This window comes from Zonotrichia leucophrys, chromosome 7 (genome assembly GCF_028769735.1).
Source record: "Zonotrichia leucophrys gambelii isolate GWCS_2022_RI chromosome 7, RI_Zleu_2.0, whole genome shotgun sequence".
Taxonomy (NCBI): domain Eukaryota; kingdom Metazoa; phylum Chordata; class Aves; order Passeriformes; family Passerellidae; genus Zonotrichia; species Zonotrichia leucophrys.
The window spans coordinates 32,229,215-32,245,905 of NC_088177.1; the positions used below are offsets into that span (position 1 = coordinate 32,229,215).

A 16,691-nucleotide genomic window follows, 5' to 3' on the forward strand; every position below is an offset into this window, starting at 1 on the left:
ATAACCTAGTTCCAATTTCCCGGCCATGGAGGGGGACATGGGAAGGGACACCTTTCATTAGACCAGGTTGCTCCAAGTCGTATCCAACGTGGTCCTGTACACTTCCAGGGATGGTATCCAAAAATTCTCAGGTTTATTCACCTTTGTATTAAGAAAAATCTTGCCAGGCTTCCATCTCTCTCTGTACATTTTACTTAAGACTCGCAGAGCAGCCAGGATGGCAGGAAGAGTTTTTATTATTTAACCAGTGATTGGAATACAAAGTATCATCCTGTGAATTTTATTCCAAAAGTTCAACCTTGCTTTGCAAATTATGCAACATCATTAATGCTGTGTGAAAAGCTCTTGGGAAAAAACCCAGACCTGCTGTTGTGATACCCTGAGAAAGTCATCCCAGCCTGCCCTCACAGTGACTCTGGCTCACAGTTTCTTTTTTTCCTAATATCTTTTAACCATTTTTCTTTTCATTTTGGCAGTACAGATGCCTGTTCAAGCAAGGACTCGTGTCATGCCGACCTAACAAATAGCCATTGTGTTCAGCAATGAGAACACAGTAAAAAGATGGTATGAACAGGAAAAAAAGAAGCAATTTCAGCACTGCATGATGCCTGAGCAGAAGAGCGAGCAATAATCTTTTAGACAAAACTACTGAGAAGTAATCATATGCTTCTTCTAAAATGTCCTTTTCATTCTTAACTCATAAGACAGGCAGCACAGAACTTTGTGGATTAATGGCTTTCTGAGGTTAATGATGCCTGTTTGTGTTGAGCTCTAGAGGAACTGCCTGGCTGATCAGGAATCTCTGGGAAATTTTCTGCTCCTCTGACCAGCAAGTCGATCTAAGGATTGCCTATTTCATGGGCTATGCCAGTCTCTGTGAATGGAGATGTTGGGTCCTTTAGTGAGTGACCTCCTGATTATAGCTGCAACCACTGGGATACAAAGAACTGACTCATGTTCTTTAGTCATCTATAGGGAAAAATTAGAGGAAAAATTAATAATTTACCTAGTAAAAATCCCTTTGCAAGAACCATATAATGGTAGCATTGTAATGACTTTTCTCTAGTAAAATATATGCTTACACATATTAACTTCCAGTAATCTACCTTCACATGCATATTTTTGTGATTTTGCACAAAACCATGGAATGGCTAAGGTTGTAAGGGATCTCTGGAGGACATGATGTTCATCCCTGTCCTACTAAAAAGACTCTTCATGATCAGGTCAGCTCTCCAGGGCCATGTCTAGATAGTTTCTGAATACCTCCAAGGATGGAGACTGCACAGTTCTCTAGGCATGATGTGCCAAACTCAGTCACTCTCATGCTAAAAGTCTCATGTTTTGGTTTGTGCCCACTTCATTTTGAGTGGCGTTGCAGTGACATCTTCCAGTTCTCTCAGCACTTGTGGGTGCACCCCACCAGGGCCCACGGATTTATGTGTGCCCAGTCTGCTTAATGCCCATTCCCAGATCTGACCCTCTTTTACCAAGTGCACATCCACCTTGCTCCAGACCTTTGCCCTGCAGTTCCTGAAGGCCACTCCCACTTGTATAAACTAGGACATAAACACCCAATTCCACCAAGAAAGGCAAGAAGGAAGGAATCACCTTTTCATGATGCAGACAGGATAACTGATATGCTGATACTATATGGAAAAATTAACATGTTAATAGGGATACCATATACTAGAAAGAGGAGGAGATTTGTTTGGACCAAGACTCAGTCTTCCAAGTATTGGGCTCTCTCTATTTTTGTTGTGTACAAAAAGCTAGACTGCTCCAAGGCAGCATTTAAATCAATGGTTCTGCTGGACTACAGCTTAGTACACAGCTCAGTCTGTCCACAAAACAGATAATCTTAAATTAAAAGTACCTGAAAATCCACACCTATAAATTTTCTAGGCCAAATTTTTCAATAAAAGGGGTTTTGAAATACTCTTCTTTCAGAAATACTGAAGAGCATATATATATATATATATATATATACACATATACATACACACAATATATGGAGCATCTATGAGACAGGACCTTCTGCCCTTCCTCTCATTCCTTTCAGGACATTTCCAGGGAAATCCAACAATAAAAATTACTTATCAGCTGGAAACTGTGAACTAGGAACTCAAGTCTCCTGGGAGATAACTACCTCCTATGAGCAATGGGAACACAGCTTTTCTTCCCAGATGATTATCTGCAGCCAATGGTCTGGAGTTTTATGCCAGATAGCAGTATGTTCAAAGTCAGACTGAATATAGCTAGAGCACAGATCAATTATTCAGCCTGTTCAGCCTTTCCTGTTCTATGTAATCTAATTACAGTTCTCTTGTTTTCCCTTGTGGGTCGCCAGAACATCTATTGGCCCTCCGGTATGGCAAAATAATCTTGATGAGTACAAACATGTCCATGAATTCAGCTAATGAGACAGATCTTTCAGTTCTCTTCTCTTGGAAAGCAGAGATAGAGATCTGCCAGAGTCCTTGGCTGAATTTTATGGCAGCTTCTTCTTTCAAGTTAGTTTTGCACACTTAGAAATTTAAAGCACCATATGCCAACACAAACAAAAGACAGAATTGGGTTTGGGTGCCAAGTCCAACCTCTTTCCTCAAAGACTTTTTAGTACTGGATTTGAAGTGAAAACTCTCATCAGCACTCCTATTTTGCGTGAAGTTGCTTACAACAAGGAAACATCTAAGTGACCAGAGGGATTTCTAACAACAGAAATCTCTCTCTTTAGATAAATAAGCTGATAGATCTCCTGCCACCCCAACCCTGCCTACTCATGGTACCAAAACCAGCTTCCCATTTAAGGCAACTGGGGGAAATTTCCTTTATATTCACCATCACTGATCAAACTGTCTCTGGTCCTTCACCCAGTAAATAAAATGAGATTTCAGGGACCAACTGCAACAGTTGCTTGCAATTATATTTAGAAGACATACATGCTATCTGCCACAGAACGGCTGTGAACCAGAGCTAGACTGGGAACAATTCTCAGTCACTCACATTACTCGTCTCCTCCACAAAGCTGTCTCCCACACTTCCCAACAGGACTTTCTTTCCTGCTCCTGATCTGTTAAAAGCAACTATACCTGAACCATGTCACCATTTCCCACTTCAGCCACACAAAGTGTGCAGGTTGTTCAATGCCTGCTGCAAGTCTGTAAGGCACAAGGTGCTCTCAAAAGAGAAGACAACTGCACAAGCAATAGAGTAGTTGAGAGGGTCCTTCTGAAGCAATAACTTTCTGAAGTTAATATCCCAAAACCAAGACAGGAAGGAAAGCAAGTAAGGAAAAGGAACCAGAAGAATCACCCTCTGAAATCCACCCAAGTCCTATTTCCCATTTTAGTTTTGACCCATTAAACTTCAGAGGGTACAGTGGGAACAGGATCAAAAGATTCCTTGCCTCAAAGACTGAACTGGATTTTTTGCATCTCTTTTCCACTGAGTGAGAAAAGCTTTGCTTGTTGGAGATGCAGCTCAACATACTTGAAGGCAAAAACAATAAGGAGAATTTACATGCTTTCATTAGAAAAGCTGTTTCTGACTCAGAGACAGGAAGAGATTACAGGAGATTAGAAGTTTATATGAAAAAATGAATCAGTAGCTTCTCACTGACAATATTGGTTTCTTTTCTAGAAAGTGTGTTTTTTTAGAGTGTTAACTCAGCTTACCTCTGTTACACATTGTGATTTCTTTTCCTATTCACTTCAAATATCAGCTGATTTCAATACATTCTAGGTCAGAGAAGTGGAGCTGATACAAGTCCTGCTACTGTTTGCTGAATATCAGAGACTTAAGAATTACTTGAGATGTTTTCATTTGTACTGCTGTTTTTAACTGTGCCTTTTTCCTTGTCTTTAATCTTTCCTATGCAAAATCAGAGTCTTGCTTTCCAAAAGAAATGGAGAACACAGCTCAGTGTGATGGCAATAGATGCTGGAAAGGTGGAAAAAGAAAAAAAAAAAAAAGGACTCAAATTGTTTAATTTCTTATGAGATTAGATAATAAATACAGATAATTTTTCAATCATTCTAGCATAGTTTGAGATTCTATCTCTATCTCTCTTCTTTGGTGCCAGCTATCTTCTTTTTTTCTAGATAAGGCATCATATTGTTTCCATGGAGAAAGACAACCAAACTGAGAATCAAAGACTTGTTAAAACATTTTCCAGACAATATATTTCATCATATTCATATTGCATTTGATTATTTGCAGGGTGGTAGGGAAAATGAAGAAAGGAGAAATGAAGTGTATTTCAAGATACTTTCTTTTAACGCTTTTCTCTCCCATCATTTATTACCTTTAGGGAGCAAGGCAAAGGTAATATCTCAAAGGTACTGGTTACTTTGTGAAATCATATAACTGCAAAAATGTACAGTGACAAGCTAGCATGGGAAAGAAAAAAATACTCTTTTCTTGGTAGCACCTTCTCATGATATGGATAATTTCTGTGGATTGGCACACTGAGAAGACTAATTAGAGATATTTACCCATTTTCTGTAGCTTAGTAACAGGCACTATAATTTGAAATTTCTACAGAAAGAGATATTAAAAATGCCAATCATGCCAGTACTGCTAATTGCTTGGATGTGGGGCCAATGGGACTACATGAGCTTTATATGCACACCCACCCATATACAATATATACACATATATATGTAGCTGTAATTTTAAAATCCATGAAAGACTGGGGAGGTAAGGAAGATGCTTTTATATGTATACAATTTTCAAATCACACGTATGATTTCAAGGCATCAGTATTAACTCATGGAGGAAACAATCCCTAAGTCATCTTTAAAACAATCAGCTTCTGAAACCTTACCTGTAAACTTCTAGGACATGTGCTATGGAATATGTTCGATAGGTGGAAACTGCTTCTAGAAGTTTTATATATATAAAAACTTACTGAAATCAATAGGTTTTAGGAAACATTTCACACCTGACTGAATTAGACCATAGCTGCCTATACAAGTTCACTTTCATATAAGCCCTTTTATTATACTCTAATTATGAATAATCCTTGAAAATAGTTTCACTTCTTTAATGTCTAATATTTAATGTGAGAAGTCAGAAGAAGAAAAAGCATTCTTCTCATAGTCACTTTTATTAACTAATACTTTGCCTAGTTATTTTGTGCATAATAGAAAGAGAATAACAGAAAAACATGAGTAGTAGCTTACAAAAAGAGTTACAAAAGGTGAAGTATTAAATTATACACAGACTGTTCCTACATATATTTTTGACAAGTGGAAAGGGACTTGTGATTATGGTTAAGGAGTATTACTCCATAGCTTGCTCACCTCCTAAGTGAGAATGCCCATTCCCATTTCTCCAGGAGCCTAACCTTTATTTAACCAATCAGTTATCCAGCAGGGACCTGCTTATGTCCTACCATACACAGTCAGACTCAGCAAGATTCCTTGAAAGTGAGCCAGTAAGAGAGAAGGAATCACACTCACTTTTAATGCTACAAAGGACATTGATATTCATAGTCCAGTAACTTTATGGCAAGCATAAACCTCTTGGAGGAAGAAAGAGTAACATATCTGAACACTATTTTCATTGGAATAATTTCAATTCCAACAAGACTAAAAAGTAAAAGGACATGAAATTTAACGAATTATTCCATTTGGGACAAAAGGCAGAGAATATACATGACCGCAATGACTGTCTTGTAAAAATGTCACAGAAGCATGCACTGAGTAATCCTGAAGGAGATTTTCAGGAGTTAACAAAGGTCAGCTAGTTATCTTAATCATTATTTGCATATAGTGCTACACATTATAGCCCAGAATTTTGGAGCCTGATGTCTCACCAGCCCTCTAAACAACTGTTACCATGATATTAGAAGTTAACAAAAAGAGGTGCAGATCTGAGAAAAGCACCATGGTTTGTGCTGCCTGATTGTGCTGAGTGCCTCTTTCCATCTAAGTCAAAGGGAACTGATGGGACATTTGCAGCTGACAAAATGAAAGGTCATTTTCATTGTCTCAAGCTCTGCTCCTGCTGAGCTGCTACAGGACACCCTCATGTCTTGGTCCCAGCCCCAAGCACCATTAGAGACCCCCTCCTAGAGCTCTACAATTATAGGCTGTTTATAGTGTATTCCATCAATAGAAGTCAATTGACTCATGTTTTTAAGGTCATTTCAGACTACTCTGGCAGCAATAAAGGTGATTTAAATGGATATTACATTGTGATTAACTTTTCAACTGCCTGAGTGGCATCAAGAGACCTGAGTGTAACTGAGAAGCAGATTCCAAGGTTTCACCTCAGCAGGGGCTAACCTCCATCACCCTGGAGCTACACTAGAATATTCATACATCTGAAAATCATAAACACTGGTCTGCAGGAGCAAATTAGAGATGGAAATTCGGGACTGGACAGGAGAGGGTTAGGGTCACCTCAGCAGCCCCACCTCCCTGCCAAAGCTTCCCTTGGAGTAGATCTGTTCAGGCAGTTTCTATTCCAGTTGCCTCTCCCAGGGATTAGGGTGCCAATCCACTATCCCATGCCAGCTTTAATATTAGCCACATGACATGAACAAGAGAGAAACTAGTGCAAACTCTATGTTGAGAATAAAACCATTTTTTTTTAATCTTCTATGGTTTTTATTTAACAGTACTTGAAATCTTACTTTTTTTGGAATTTCCAAGGTTTCAGAGTGGTCTGGGTCATTCAGTCAAATCTACATATTCAGCCACATTACATTAACTTTCTATTGTTCTGCCACAGGCTACTGACTCACAAATATGCTTACTCATCAGTTCCAGTGCTCCAGTGCCTGACAACTCTTGGAAAATTAATATTTTCCCATTTGTCTAGGATGATGTTTGTCTGGATTGAGTTTTCTGAAAGCACTGCAAGGACTCAGGAGCCTGAGTTTTACTGAGAAGACAAAGGTGTATGCCCCTAAAATCTTTACACATTTTCAAAAAGTACCCACATTAAGTATCTTTAAACAGGAAATCGGTTTACACCTCATGTTTTGGTCAATTAACCTAGAAAACTCTTACATATTCTGGCTTTAATATTTAGACAAAATGGCTTTATTCCATTGAAACAATCCAGTGAGGAGCAATACATGGCCCCAGACAAAATGCAAAGGATAAAATTATAGTGTATTTCTGCACCAAGTGCTCTTGTACATGGTATTTCTCATTCCCTTATCTTGGTGGCCTAATGGATCTCACTGTGGAATAAATAGCAAGGAAATACTATTGTAAAACCCTGCCAAATGGAAGTCAAAGCACATTTTAAGCCCCAACAACATGATTACTCAAAGACTTAATAGGCAAGTGTAGCACTGAATGCCAAATAAAGGAACATAAACAAGAGTGATGGCCATTTCACAGACTAAACACCATGAAGTTGATAAAGTTGAAGACACAGAAATGAACTTAAATCTGTGCAGAATTCTGTACTATTCCTCCACAAAAAAACCCCCATGAATCAATAAGCAAACCAACCACCCCAAAACTCCACAGAGTTGCAGTGGCCTCCCTTGGGTAGCAAATCAAGACTACTCACCATTCTTGGAGAGAATCACAGCCAAATATTCATGGAAGTAGGTGTTGACGTACAGCAGAAGGCTTGGAGTGTGTGCTGTAAGAAAGCTGAACGCAATATTCTCCTTGGACACAACAGCATCCACATAAATGGCAGAGCTTGAGGTGCTTGCATTCTTTGTGACAGGGTAAGGTTCTTGGAAAGTATAGGTAACAGAAGTGCCAGCTTCAAATAATGCAGACACCTCTGAAAGCAGATATAAGCCAAATGGATTATTTCAGCTACTGCAGTTTCAGATCTCCCAGGCAAGAATGGACCAGAACTAACTGCCTCAGAATGAGAACACCGCAAAACACCCTTGGATTCAGCTGACATCACCCTTCCTTCACTTGGGTAACAGTGTGTCCTTCCTTGCAGATTGTTTGTCTGGCGCAGAGAGAAACAGTGTATGGAGACATAAACTCAACTATTTCAGTGCTGGAATCAGAATTCCACAATATGGAAGAGCCCAAATGTCTGCCAGCCAAATAAATTCTTTGTTCACCATCTTCTGACAGTGACCTTTAAGGCAATATTCTCTGTCTTGACCCAAAATAGATTTGTTCTTTCCAATCTCCTTTTCAAAAAAATTAATTATGAAAGCAACACTTTGACCAAAGGCAGCCAGTAAGGGAAGCTGTTTCTGGGAGCATCAGATAAAAGAAACATCTACCTGTGCATCCTCAGATCCTTAGAACTTATGTTTCTGTTTTCATTAAACAACTAAGCCAATTTACACCAGCAGATGATGCAGCCCACTTAGCAAACCTGTTACATTTATGAGGTGGGGGACAGCCATGGAAATTAAAAATTCACCCTGCACCTTGCTGTTACTGAGTAGTGGTTTTGTTAGTTCCAAAAAACATGTTGTCTAAATTAGATGTTCCATATTTGCCCTGCTTTTTTGTGGTGTTGACAGCATCTCCTATAAGCCACCAGAAAGGTTCAGTGAGGACACATTCACCAAAGGCTGAACCATGCAAATCAGTTTTCTCCTGAATGCTTCATGCTTATTTTAAAAATTTCTTAACGTTTGGATGGGCTGTCGCAGGAATGGAAAAAAAAAAAACCAACATAAAAAGACTACCTCTTTTTTGTCACATCAATGCTCTAAAACTTTGTGAAGAAAAACCTCAAGGATTTGTTAAGGTGAACAAAAGAAGATGAGGTTTAAAAAACAAGCAACCTAAACATTCAGACATGGTCAAACACCTGCTATAAAACATTTCAGCCCTACTTCCTAATGTCTGGGGATTGTTACATGCAATGGAATACAGGAATCATAGTGGGATATAGTGGTAAACTATTAGTACAACTAACGCCAATTTAAATTTTGAAGCCAAAACAGAAGTCAACAAAAGGAGGTGTTGACTTCTGCTTAAGAGAAACATTTAAGAACATTGAAGGAACAACTGATAATAGAATATCTTGAGATGTGGGGACACCAAGCTGACATGAGTGAAATGGTGCTGTAATTCAGAGTTATTGCACAAATAACTGGGATCAAAGCTCGCTGCCTACCCTCCTTGCAGAAAGGTCCCTCATAGGCCGAGTTGGTGCAGTCACAGAAGTAACCATTATACTTTTCCACACATCTTCCTCCGTTGTGGCACAGGTTCCCATAACTGCTGCAATGTCCTGGACATCCAGGTCTTACACCAGGCGTCATTTTAGCTCTCTCCTCAAGGTCAAGTTTCTGTCCATTTAAATGCAGAGATCGAATACATCCCAAAAAGCCCTTCTGTCTGGAAGCTGTTCCCCCTGAGAAAGAGAGAAAAATGCACTCATTTACTGGGTCTGAACAGTAATCAAAGCCATGAAGTTCAATCCTATCCTGAAGTACAAATACGAATCCACAAATCTTTAAAAAATACTATGTATCAGTGCATACAATGGTAAAAGACAGATGAACTGCCCTGGAAACTAAAGGTGTCTCTCTATTTTTATGGAAGAACAAGAAAGCTGTATATGACACTTCCTTTTTTGTCATTCTTCTCTTTTTGGCTTATCTACTGCCATGTCTGGCATTGAAACCACAAATTCATTTAGGAGAAAGATTAGCTTCTTTATCTTATGTCTGCATAACACCAAACAGATGAGAAAACCAGACTGAAAATGTTGGGGTTTTTGTTGTTTTTTGCTATTTGCTGCCTTAGTACAAACAACACCCAAATCCCACCAGCAGGAGGGTTACACATGCTGATGAGCCCAGATAGCAGGGATGAGTCATGCTCAGCACCAGGCCTGCTGGCTGGAGGGAAATCCTGGAGTCTGAATTTATGCATGACTGCCCAGCCTGATGTGTTGCATGCCAATGGTTTTTGCAGGCCTGAAACATGAGTTCAGCTCACAGATGTGTTATTTAGTACAATGCTTAGACATAATTGCATTTCTTCCTGGAGACCAGAGCTGTATGCAAGAGGGCAGGTCAGTCTCTACAAGCTAACCAGCATCATATCTGTCAAATGAAACTGCTAACAGTGTTACAGTGAAGGCACTTCTTCATAAGAGGCAATCTCTGAGAATGATAATAATGATGATTGTTGAAGTTCTCTATGAAAATATGACCATTTTTCTTATCATACACCTTTTTTTTGGCAGTTGCCAATGTTTTGCGCTTTTGAAGATACTGCAGTTTTGATTGCTGCTAGGAAATCTAATTCTGGTTCAGGAGTTATCAGCATTTGCAGATTCTTAAAAGCTAGCTTTATTGGTGATTCTCCTGCAAAAAGTAGTATGAAAGAAGTTATTATTCTTCTGTAGAAATTGGTTCTTTTTCATAATGTATGACAAGAGATTGCATCACTTGATAAGCCCCAGTAGAAGAGCATTTGTTTTTATTCTATAAATTAATTAAAACAAGACTTCTGCAAACTAAAGAGAATGCAGTAACAGTCTGAAAAGATCTCGTGTTCTACTGCACCATTCTGTCATACTTTTCTTTCTCGAACACTAATAGCAGAAATTCACTGGATGTGAATTAAAGTAATTGAACTTTAGATAGTATGCATGAGACACGTCTCTTCACACACATTTTATGATGCCTTTCTCAGAGAAACAAATATTTTCAAGTTCCTCTTTAGCCAGCTGTTGTTTTCAGGTGACCAAATGTTAGCTCACTTATTTTAAATGCCCTCTGCGGACAAGAATCAGGCTTTCTGCATTTGCTGCACTGCACACACAGTCCTGTTGTTTGGAGATTTTGACCCAAACCAAAACATACCATACAGATATTTTAGTAAAGTTTATGTAAGTAGAAATGGAATTTCTCCCTTTAAGGCTACTGGTTACTCTGTTTTCTTTTGCATTGGAGGCCACCACAAATATTACAAGGATGAATGACAGTTTCCTTGCCTCTTCTCAGTACACACACCAATCCCAGCTGTAACACAGCAAAAATGAGTTAAAACTATTGCTATGAATGTCATGTTTATTGCACTACTCATATTCTTATTGCTCTCTAAAGCCCTCTGGAAAGCCATGTAAAATTTCTCACTCTTCTCATCTTATATTTTCTGGAGAATATAGAGCTTCACACAGACCAGCTATATGAACCTAGACTCACGCAGCATTGATTAAGCAAAACTATTACTTATTTTGGACAATTTTCTTCAATTGACTAGGCTTAATCTTCATATACATTCCTGCAAAACAAAGAAAAAACTGAAAACAAACACACAAAACTCTTCCCTAAATTAGGCTTTGTAAATTCTTCCAACTCTAACCGGAGCCTGATGGATAGAGACTTTAATGGATGAGACCTAAATGTTTTATTCAGGAAAACATATTTTAGGATAAGCCTAAGGACCAAAACCACCAAGGTTAAGGGTGTATTTTTCACAGTAGAGGTGACAGCCAAGTGAGCCAAGCTGTTTTCAGCAAGGTGTTTATGCAGCTGATTTTTTGTGAGGAGCCCTTGGGAAAAGAAGGGAGAGTCTGAGAGGAGGGGACAAGAAGCTCTCAACTGAGCACTCACAGCATAGCTTGGTGACACAATTGACTAAATAATTAACATTCCAGCAATGAGTTGAGGATTTGTTTTAAAAAAACAAAGGACTTTTTGTTAGTGGAAGGTGGATTAGGGAGGCTGAAAATAAGTATTAGGAGCATTTGTGTAACTGATACAAAGAAAAGGAAAGGGCAGAGAAGTATAGGAATCATAATCAGGAGAACTTGCTATGGTGCTCCTCAGAAGACCTTGAAGTCACACTTTTTGGTCTCAAGCTGAAATACATACAGAGCATACAGGATACACAAAGAGTTAGGCTTTAATTCCTCCTCTTGGCCTCCAAAATATTCCAAGGTGTCTACAAATGGTTTTAAAACCATCAGCAGTAAATAAACTCCTTTTTTCCCTATCATTCCTCCTCTCTGTCTCCAGAGAAAGTTTCTCAGATGTTGACTTTCTCTGGGTTATGTTGCCTTTGGCAACAGAGAGAGGAGATTCACCCAAGGACTCATCCCTTGCTCACTTTCTCCCAAGACAAAACCAGGAACACAAACACTTAACTTTGCTAATTTCCTAAATGTACCTAACAAATACCACAGAAAGTTCTGACTAAAGCTTTGTACATCAGATTAATTTCTCAGGACTTTCATTTTGCTTCTCTGATGTTACCAATCTGAATTCAAACCTATCCTCAAAGTGGTCTGGGAGAACAGTCTTTCCCATCCCATGATGGACTCTTCTGCTCATGCCTTCACCAGTAGGTAAGACAGGGCTTCATCTCAGACCACACTACAATGACAAAACTACTCCAGGACCACAGGGAGAGCTGCACCATACAAAACCATGTAAAACATACTAAGTGTTGAAAGAAATGGTTTTTGCCTGCCCCTTCTGAGCAAGTAATTGGCTGAATTGGCTTGTTACTGGACAGTTTGGTGCAGCTGATGTTACTTAGCCTGCATATTTGTTTGAGGTTTGCTTCTTCTACTACACTTTTTTTCCAAATTTACAAAAGAAATTTGGCCAGGTGCAAGGATATCCATGTTCTGATAAGATTATAATGCAGCTGGAAGCAGTCAGTACCCAAGATCCACTAAAAGAAAGTGAGAAATGGTTTTTGAACTCCTTTCTAACTGCACTAAAACCCAAGCTTGTTTGAGTGTAGTGGCAATGCAAAGTCATTTTTCTCTTCCACTTCACAGACACACAGAGCTATCTCAAAAGCCTGCCACACACAGTCATTAAGGCTGGAAACCCCTTAATCACTGTCAGTATGCAGAATACTGCAGAGACAAATATGTTGTGGATTATAGGGGGAGTAGGGAGCAATATTATGTGCTTCTGCTTCTTTCCTTTTTACAGTGGTGTTTATACATTTATTTTTCAGATGGGTTAAAGCTCTCTCTGCATGGCTGAGGTATTAAATCAGTAGCTTTTTATTATGAGATTCAAATGAGTCTTTCAGTAGAGACAAACTATATCACATCTGTGTATTGCTGGACTTCTGCCACCTTTCCCTGGAGCACCCGGGGAGAAATAGTGCCAGAATCAGGAGGCAACCCAGGTTTCCAACTCTTCTGACAGCTCTCAGGAAAACTTAGCAAGTCACAGATAATTTTGGCCTTCAATCTGGCAGAGTTAAGGGCGTAAAAAGCACTCTCAAACTCATTTTTTTTTTCTGTCCCTTTTGTTCATGGTTCAGTAATAGTGTGGATGGACGACAGAATGAGACATATTTATTGCACAGTGAGTACTTTTCACCTCTTGGCTGAAATAAATACCCATATCCTAGAGCTTTCTGTAAACACTCACTAAAATCAGAGTACAATCGGTCAGAAGTCCCTGCTGGTATCAGGGACTAGGTTCCAACCTATTCCTTAAGGCACAGCTACATTCAGATGAGGTGCAAATTCATTTTTCCACCAAAACCAACAGGACCTTTTTGGCAGAGCTGCTCCCCATCCACTCAATCCCCAGCTTGTGGGGATGCTGATGCTGTTCTGGGCAGGTGCAGGGCTTTTTGTTTGTCTTTGCTCACAAGGGCTCCTGTTGGCACATTGCTCTGGTGAGGTCCTTAACTACCATAGATTTTCATTACACAGTTCATCAATTATGTCACTTTAAAACGACCAAGAAATTCACACAGGTAACCTGTTTATTTTGCTGAGGCTGAGGAGCAAGCTTACAGGCAGACACTGCTTTTCAGATGTGAGATGGTAAACATTTGATATACATGATATATCTAATAGATGACCTATGAAAAACCCATCATATTTAGTCCTTTAGAAAGAAACAACCAAAAAATCGCAAAGTCTCTTCAGTCACAAAATCTCTAATTTTCCTAACTGCCAACAGTATGTTGGCTAAATTTCTCTGATGTTTCTAAGGTGTCTGGCAGCCCAAGCCTGCTGCCTCCAGGCCTGGCCTCCCACAGAACATGTTCTTAGGATCAATGTAGTATTTGAAAAACAAGTGATTAGCAGCATGCTTCATAGCAGAAAACAGAAACCTTGCACTGTGACAGTCTTAAGCCTCCTTTCTGTGTGTTCTCCTCTCCAGCTGAGTCTAACAGAGATCATTTTAGTATAAATCAACAGCTGTGTTGGAAGGACTCCTGACATTGATGCAGTCATATCTATTTATTAACAGATTAATTCTTTATGTTCAGAGCCCAGTAATTACTGCACACATACACAATAAAAAGCTCAAATGAATACCCTGAAAGCTACTTAAGTATAAGGGTATGAATACAGAAGTAAACTTTATTAAAATGCATTGACAGATTGAGGTTCGCTTAGCATTTCAGCTAAGTAAAAAAAATCCATTTGAAGGAAGGAATCAGGAGTTACCTGAATGGCCCTACATAAGAACAGTTACATCCCACTCCATCACTTGAGCAGATTACTCAGAAAGACAGCATTTGAATACAGAAAAGAGATAATTCCCTTTGTAACCCATTATCATATTATCAAACACAAAGTAGTCCCAATCCAGGTTTCTTGTGCAAGGGAGATAAGTAAACAAAATATATGGAGAGACTTTTCTTCCCTCTTTTAATTTTCCTTTTTCTTTGAAAAATCACTTTCAGATAAAATACCCATATTTGTTTTGGCTGTGTTCATACTTCCCTCACTCATGGACTCTCTAGCCGAATAAGGGTTTTGGTGGGCATGCTTGAAGGAATAGAATTTAAAGACCATACCATCTTCAGGCTTTGCCCCAGAAACTTATATGAAAAATTTTTGACTTTTACAATGTGCCTAAAGAGAGAGGTCACATTTTTTACGGCATTTTTCACAGCCAGTGCTGCATAACAAGAAAGGTTGTTAACTCTTTGGAAATAAATACATTTTAGGAGTTTGACCCCAAAAATACCATCAAGTATAGCATGGCTAAACTATGGTTTGTGCCTTGAGTATTCTTCATGTTATTCATGTTGTCTGTGCAGGAGTAGAAGAAGAGAAAGCAAAATCAAGCCACCACATGCAAGCTCAATGGTGAGAGAAGAGCATTCATCACCAAACAACATGAAATACTGTTATCTACAGGAACCCTTGGATTGTCCCTACCTACAAATAACTGGCTGTTGAGCTGCAGGCGGAAGTGTCCCTCAGCAGGGGCCTCCAGGACCTTCTTGGGGAGGTTGTCCACCTGCAGAGAGGTTTGCTTGAGGTTCCTCTCTGCGCGCACGTAGTGCCACTGGTTGTCATTGAGGGCTGTGGGAGACTGCACGGTGGCTTCCGCGGGGCCATTCCCCACGTCTATGGAGAAGGTGATCTCCTTGGGGGCTGCAAGAGATAAACAGATGGGAAGAGGAAGTGAAGGTCTGAACTAAATAGTGGTTTTGACATCAAGAAATCTTACATAAATATAGGGTCCATTAACTTTTATGTCAGCAAATAGTAGAGGATCATTTACCTCCCATCTCCTACACAGCAGCTTATACATAAATTTAAGCCTGCAGCCTCACTGTTTGATCTCTGCTGTGATTAGGCTTGGTTGTGGGTACCCATCTTTTTTGCTATAAAAATCACAGTGATCTAGAAATAGCACTTTTCTTTTTGAAGTAAAAGTGCTAAATGCTGCACAAAAGTCACACAATAGTCCCAGAAGATTTTCTACAAATAATGTTAAGATGGGAGCAAGGATGAAGATCTTTCCAACTAGACCTTTCAAAATGAAGGCAATTAACCATTACATAACTTGGCTGCATGTGGTACAAGAGAATACTAGAAGCATTTGCCTAATTCTGACCCAAGATGCACAAAAAAAATTGATGGGGGAAACTACTCAATGGGTGATCCTAAACTAAAGCTGTGTATGTAACACACATCTAGAAATAAAAAAATAACACACATCTAGAAACAAGACAATAGTTGAAAAATAAAAGCCACATAAAAGAGTCCACCTTCCTCTGCTGGAAGCCTGAAAGGGGCTAGAACTTTTTAACATTCTTGCTACTGATTATTTTCCTCTTCCTAAAATGCTAAATGCACCACAAAGGCCAAGAACCAGGCCCACATATCACATAACCAGAAGGTTGTGGACCGAAAATTCCTAAAAACCTTCTTATTTCAAGCCCAAAAAATTGGATAGGTCTAGTTTTAGAAGCTGCTTCTTAGATAGCTAAGATAGGAAATGCTCCATAGGGATAGAAAAAGATCTATTCTGAGCTCCTGCATCTGCTAAAAAGTTGTCACCCTTTGAAGCCCGTGTTCCATGGAGCTTCCCTGATACAAGGCCTTTAGGCTGCAAATTCCATCTGGTAGCAAGAAGCACAACAACAAAACACTGATGAGAAGCCTAAGTCTAAAAGATTTTTTCCCAAACTTTTAAATAACTCATTTCTCTAGGAGTACAGATGTAAACACATCCAGAAGCTTTCACTGAACAATCCTCTTAGTTCACAGTATTCGTTATATTTGATGCCATTTTCACTTCTGTGTCCCTGAGAATCAAATGCACTACCCTGAAGTGCAACCAAAATGGACCTTGATGTGCAATTAACAGTAAATCACACCTCATTACCTTGTGATAATCCACCATGACATTTACCACTGGTTTAATGAATCAAAGGGCCTTGGGGCCCTGTTTTATTAAATTTTATTTTGGGGTTATTATAAGCATATTATCAGATGCATAGCACTCAGTTTGTTTTCCGTCAGCTTGACAGAATTTGGAATACACGTGT

General features: G+C 39.2%; 1 protein-coding gene across 2 annotated transcripts in view; it reads right to left on the bottom strand.

Moving 5' to 3' along the window:
- The window catches only part of CNTNAP5 (contactin associated protein family member 5), a 267,969-nt gene that overhangs the window by 31,275 nt on the left and 220,003 nt on the right, over positions 1 to 16,691 (bottom strand). For both annotated transcript variants that reach the window (XM_064718412.1, XM_064718411.1), the window contains exons 18-20: positions 15,070 to 15,288; positions 9,073 to 9,312; positions 7,534 to 7,758 (exon numbers count right to left, since the gene is read on the bottom strand). In XM_064718412.1, the coding sequence (XP_064574482.1) occupies positions 7,534 to 7,758; positions 9,073 to 9,312; positions 15,070 to 15,288 (684 nt within the window). The remainder of the gene's footprint in view (positions 1 to 7,533; positions 7,759 to 9,072; positions 9,313 to 15,069; positions 15,289 to 16,691) is intronic.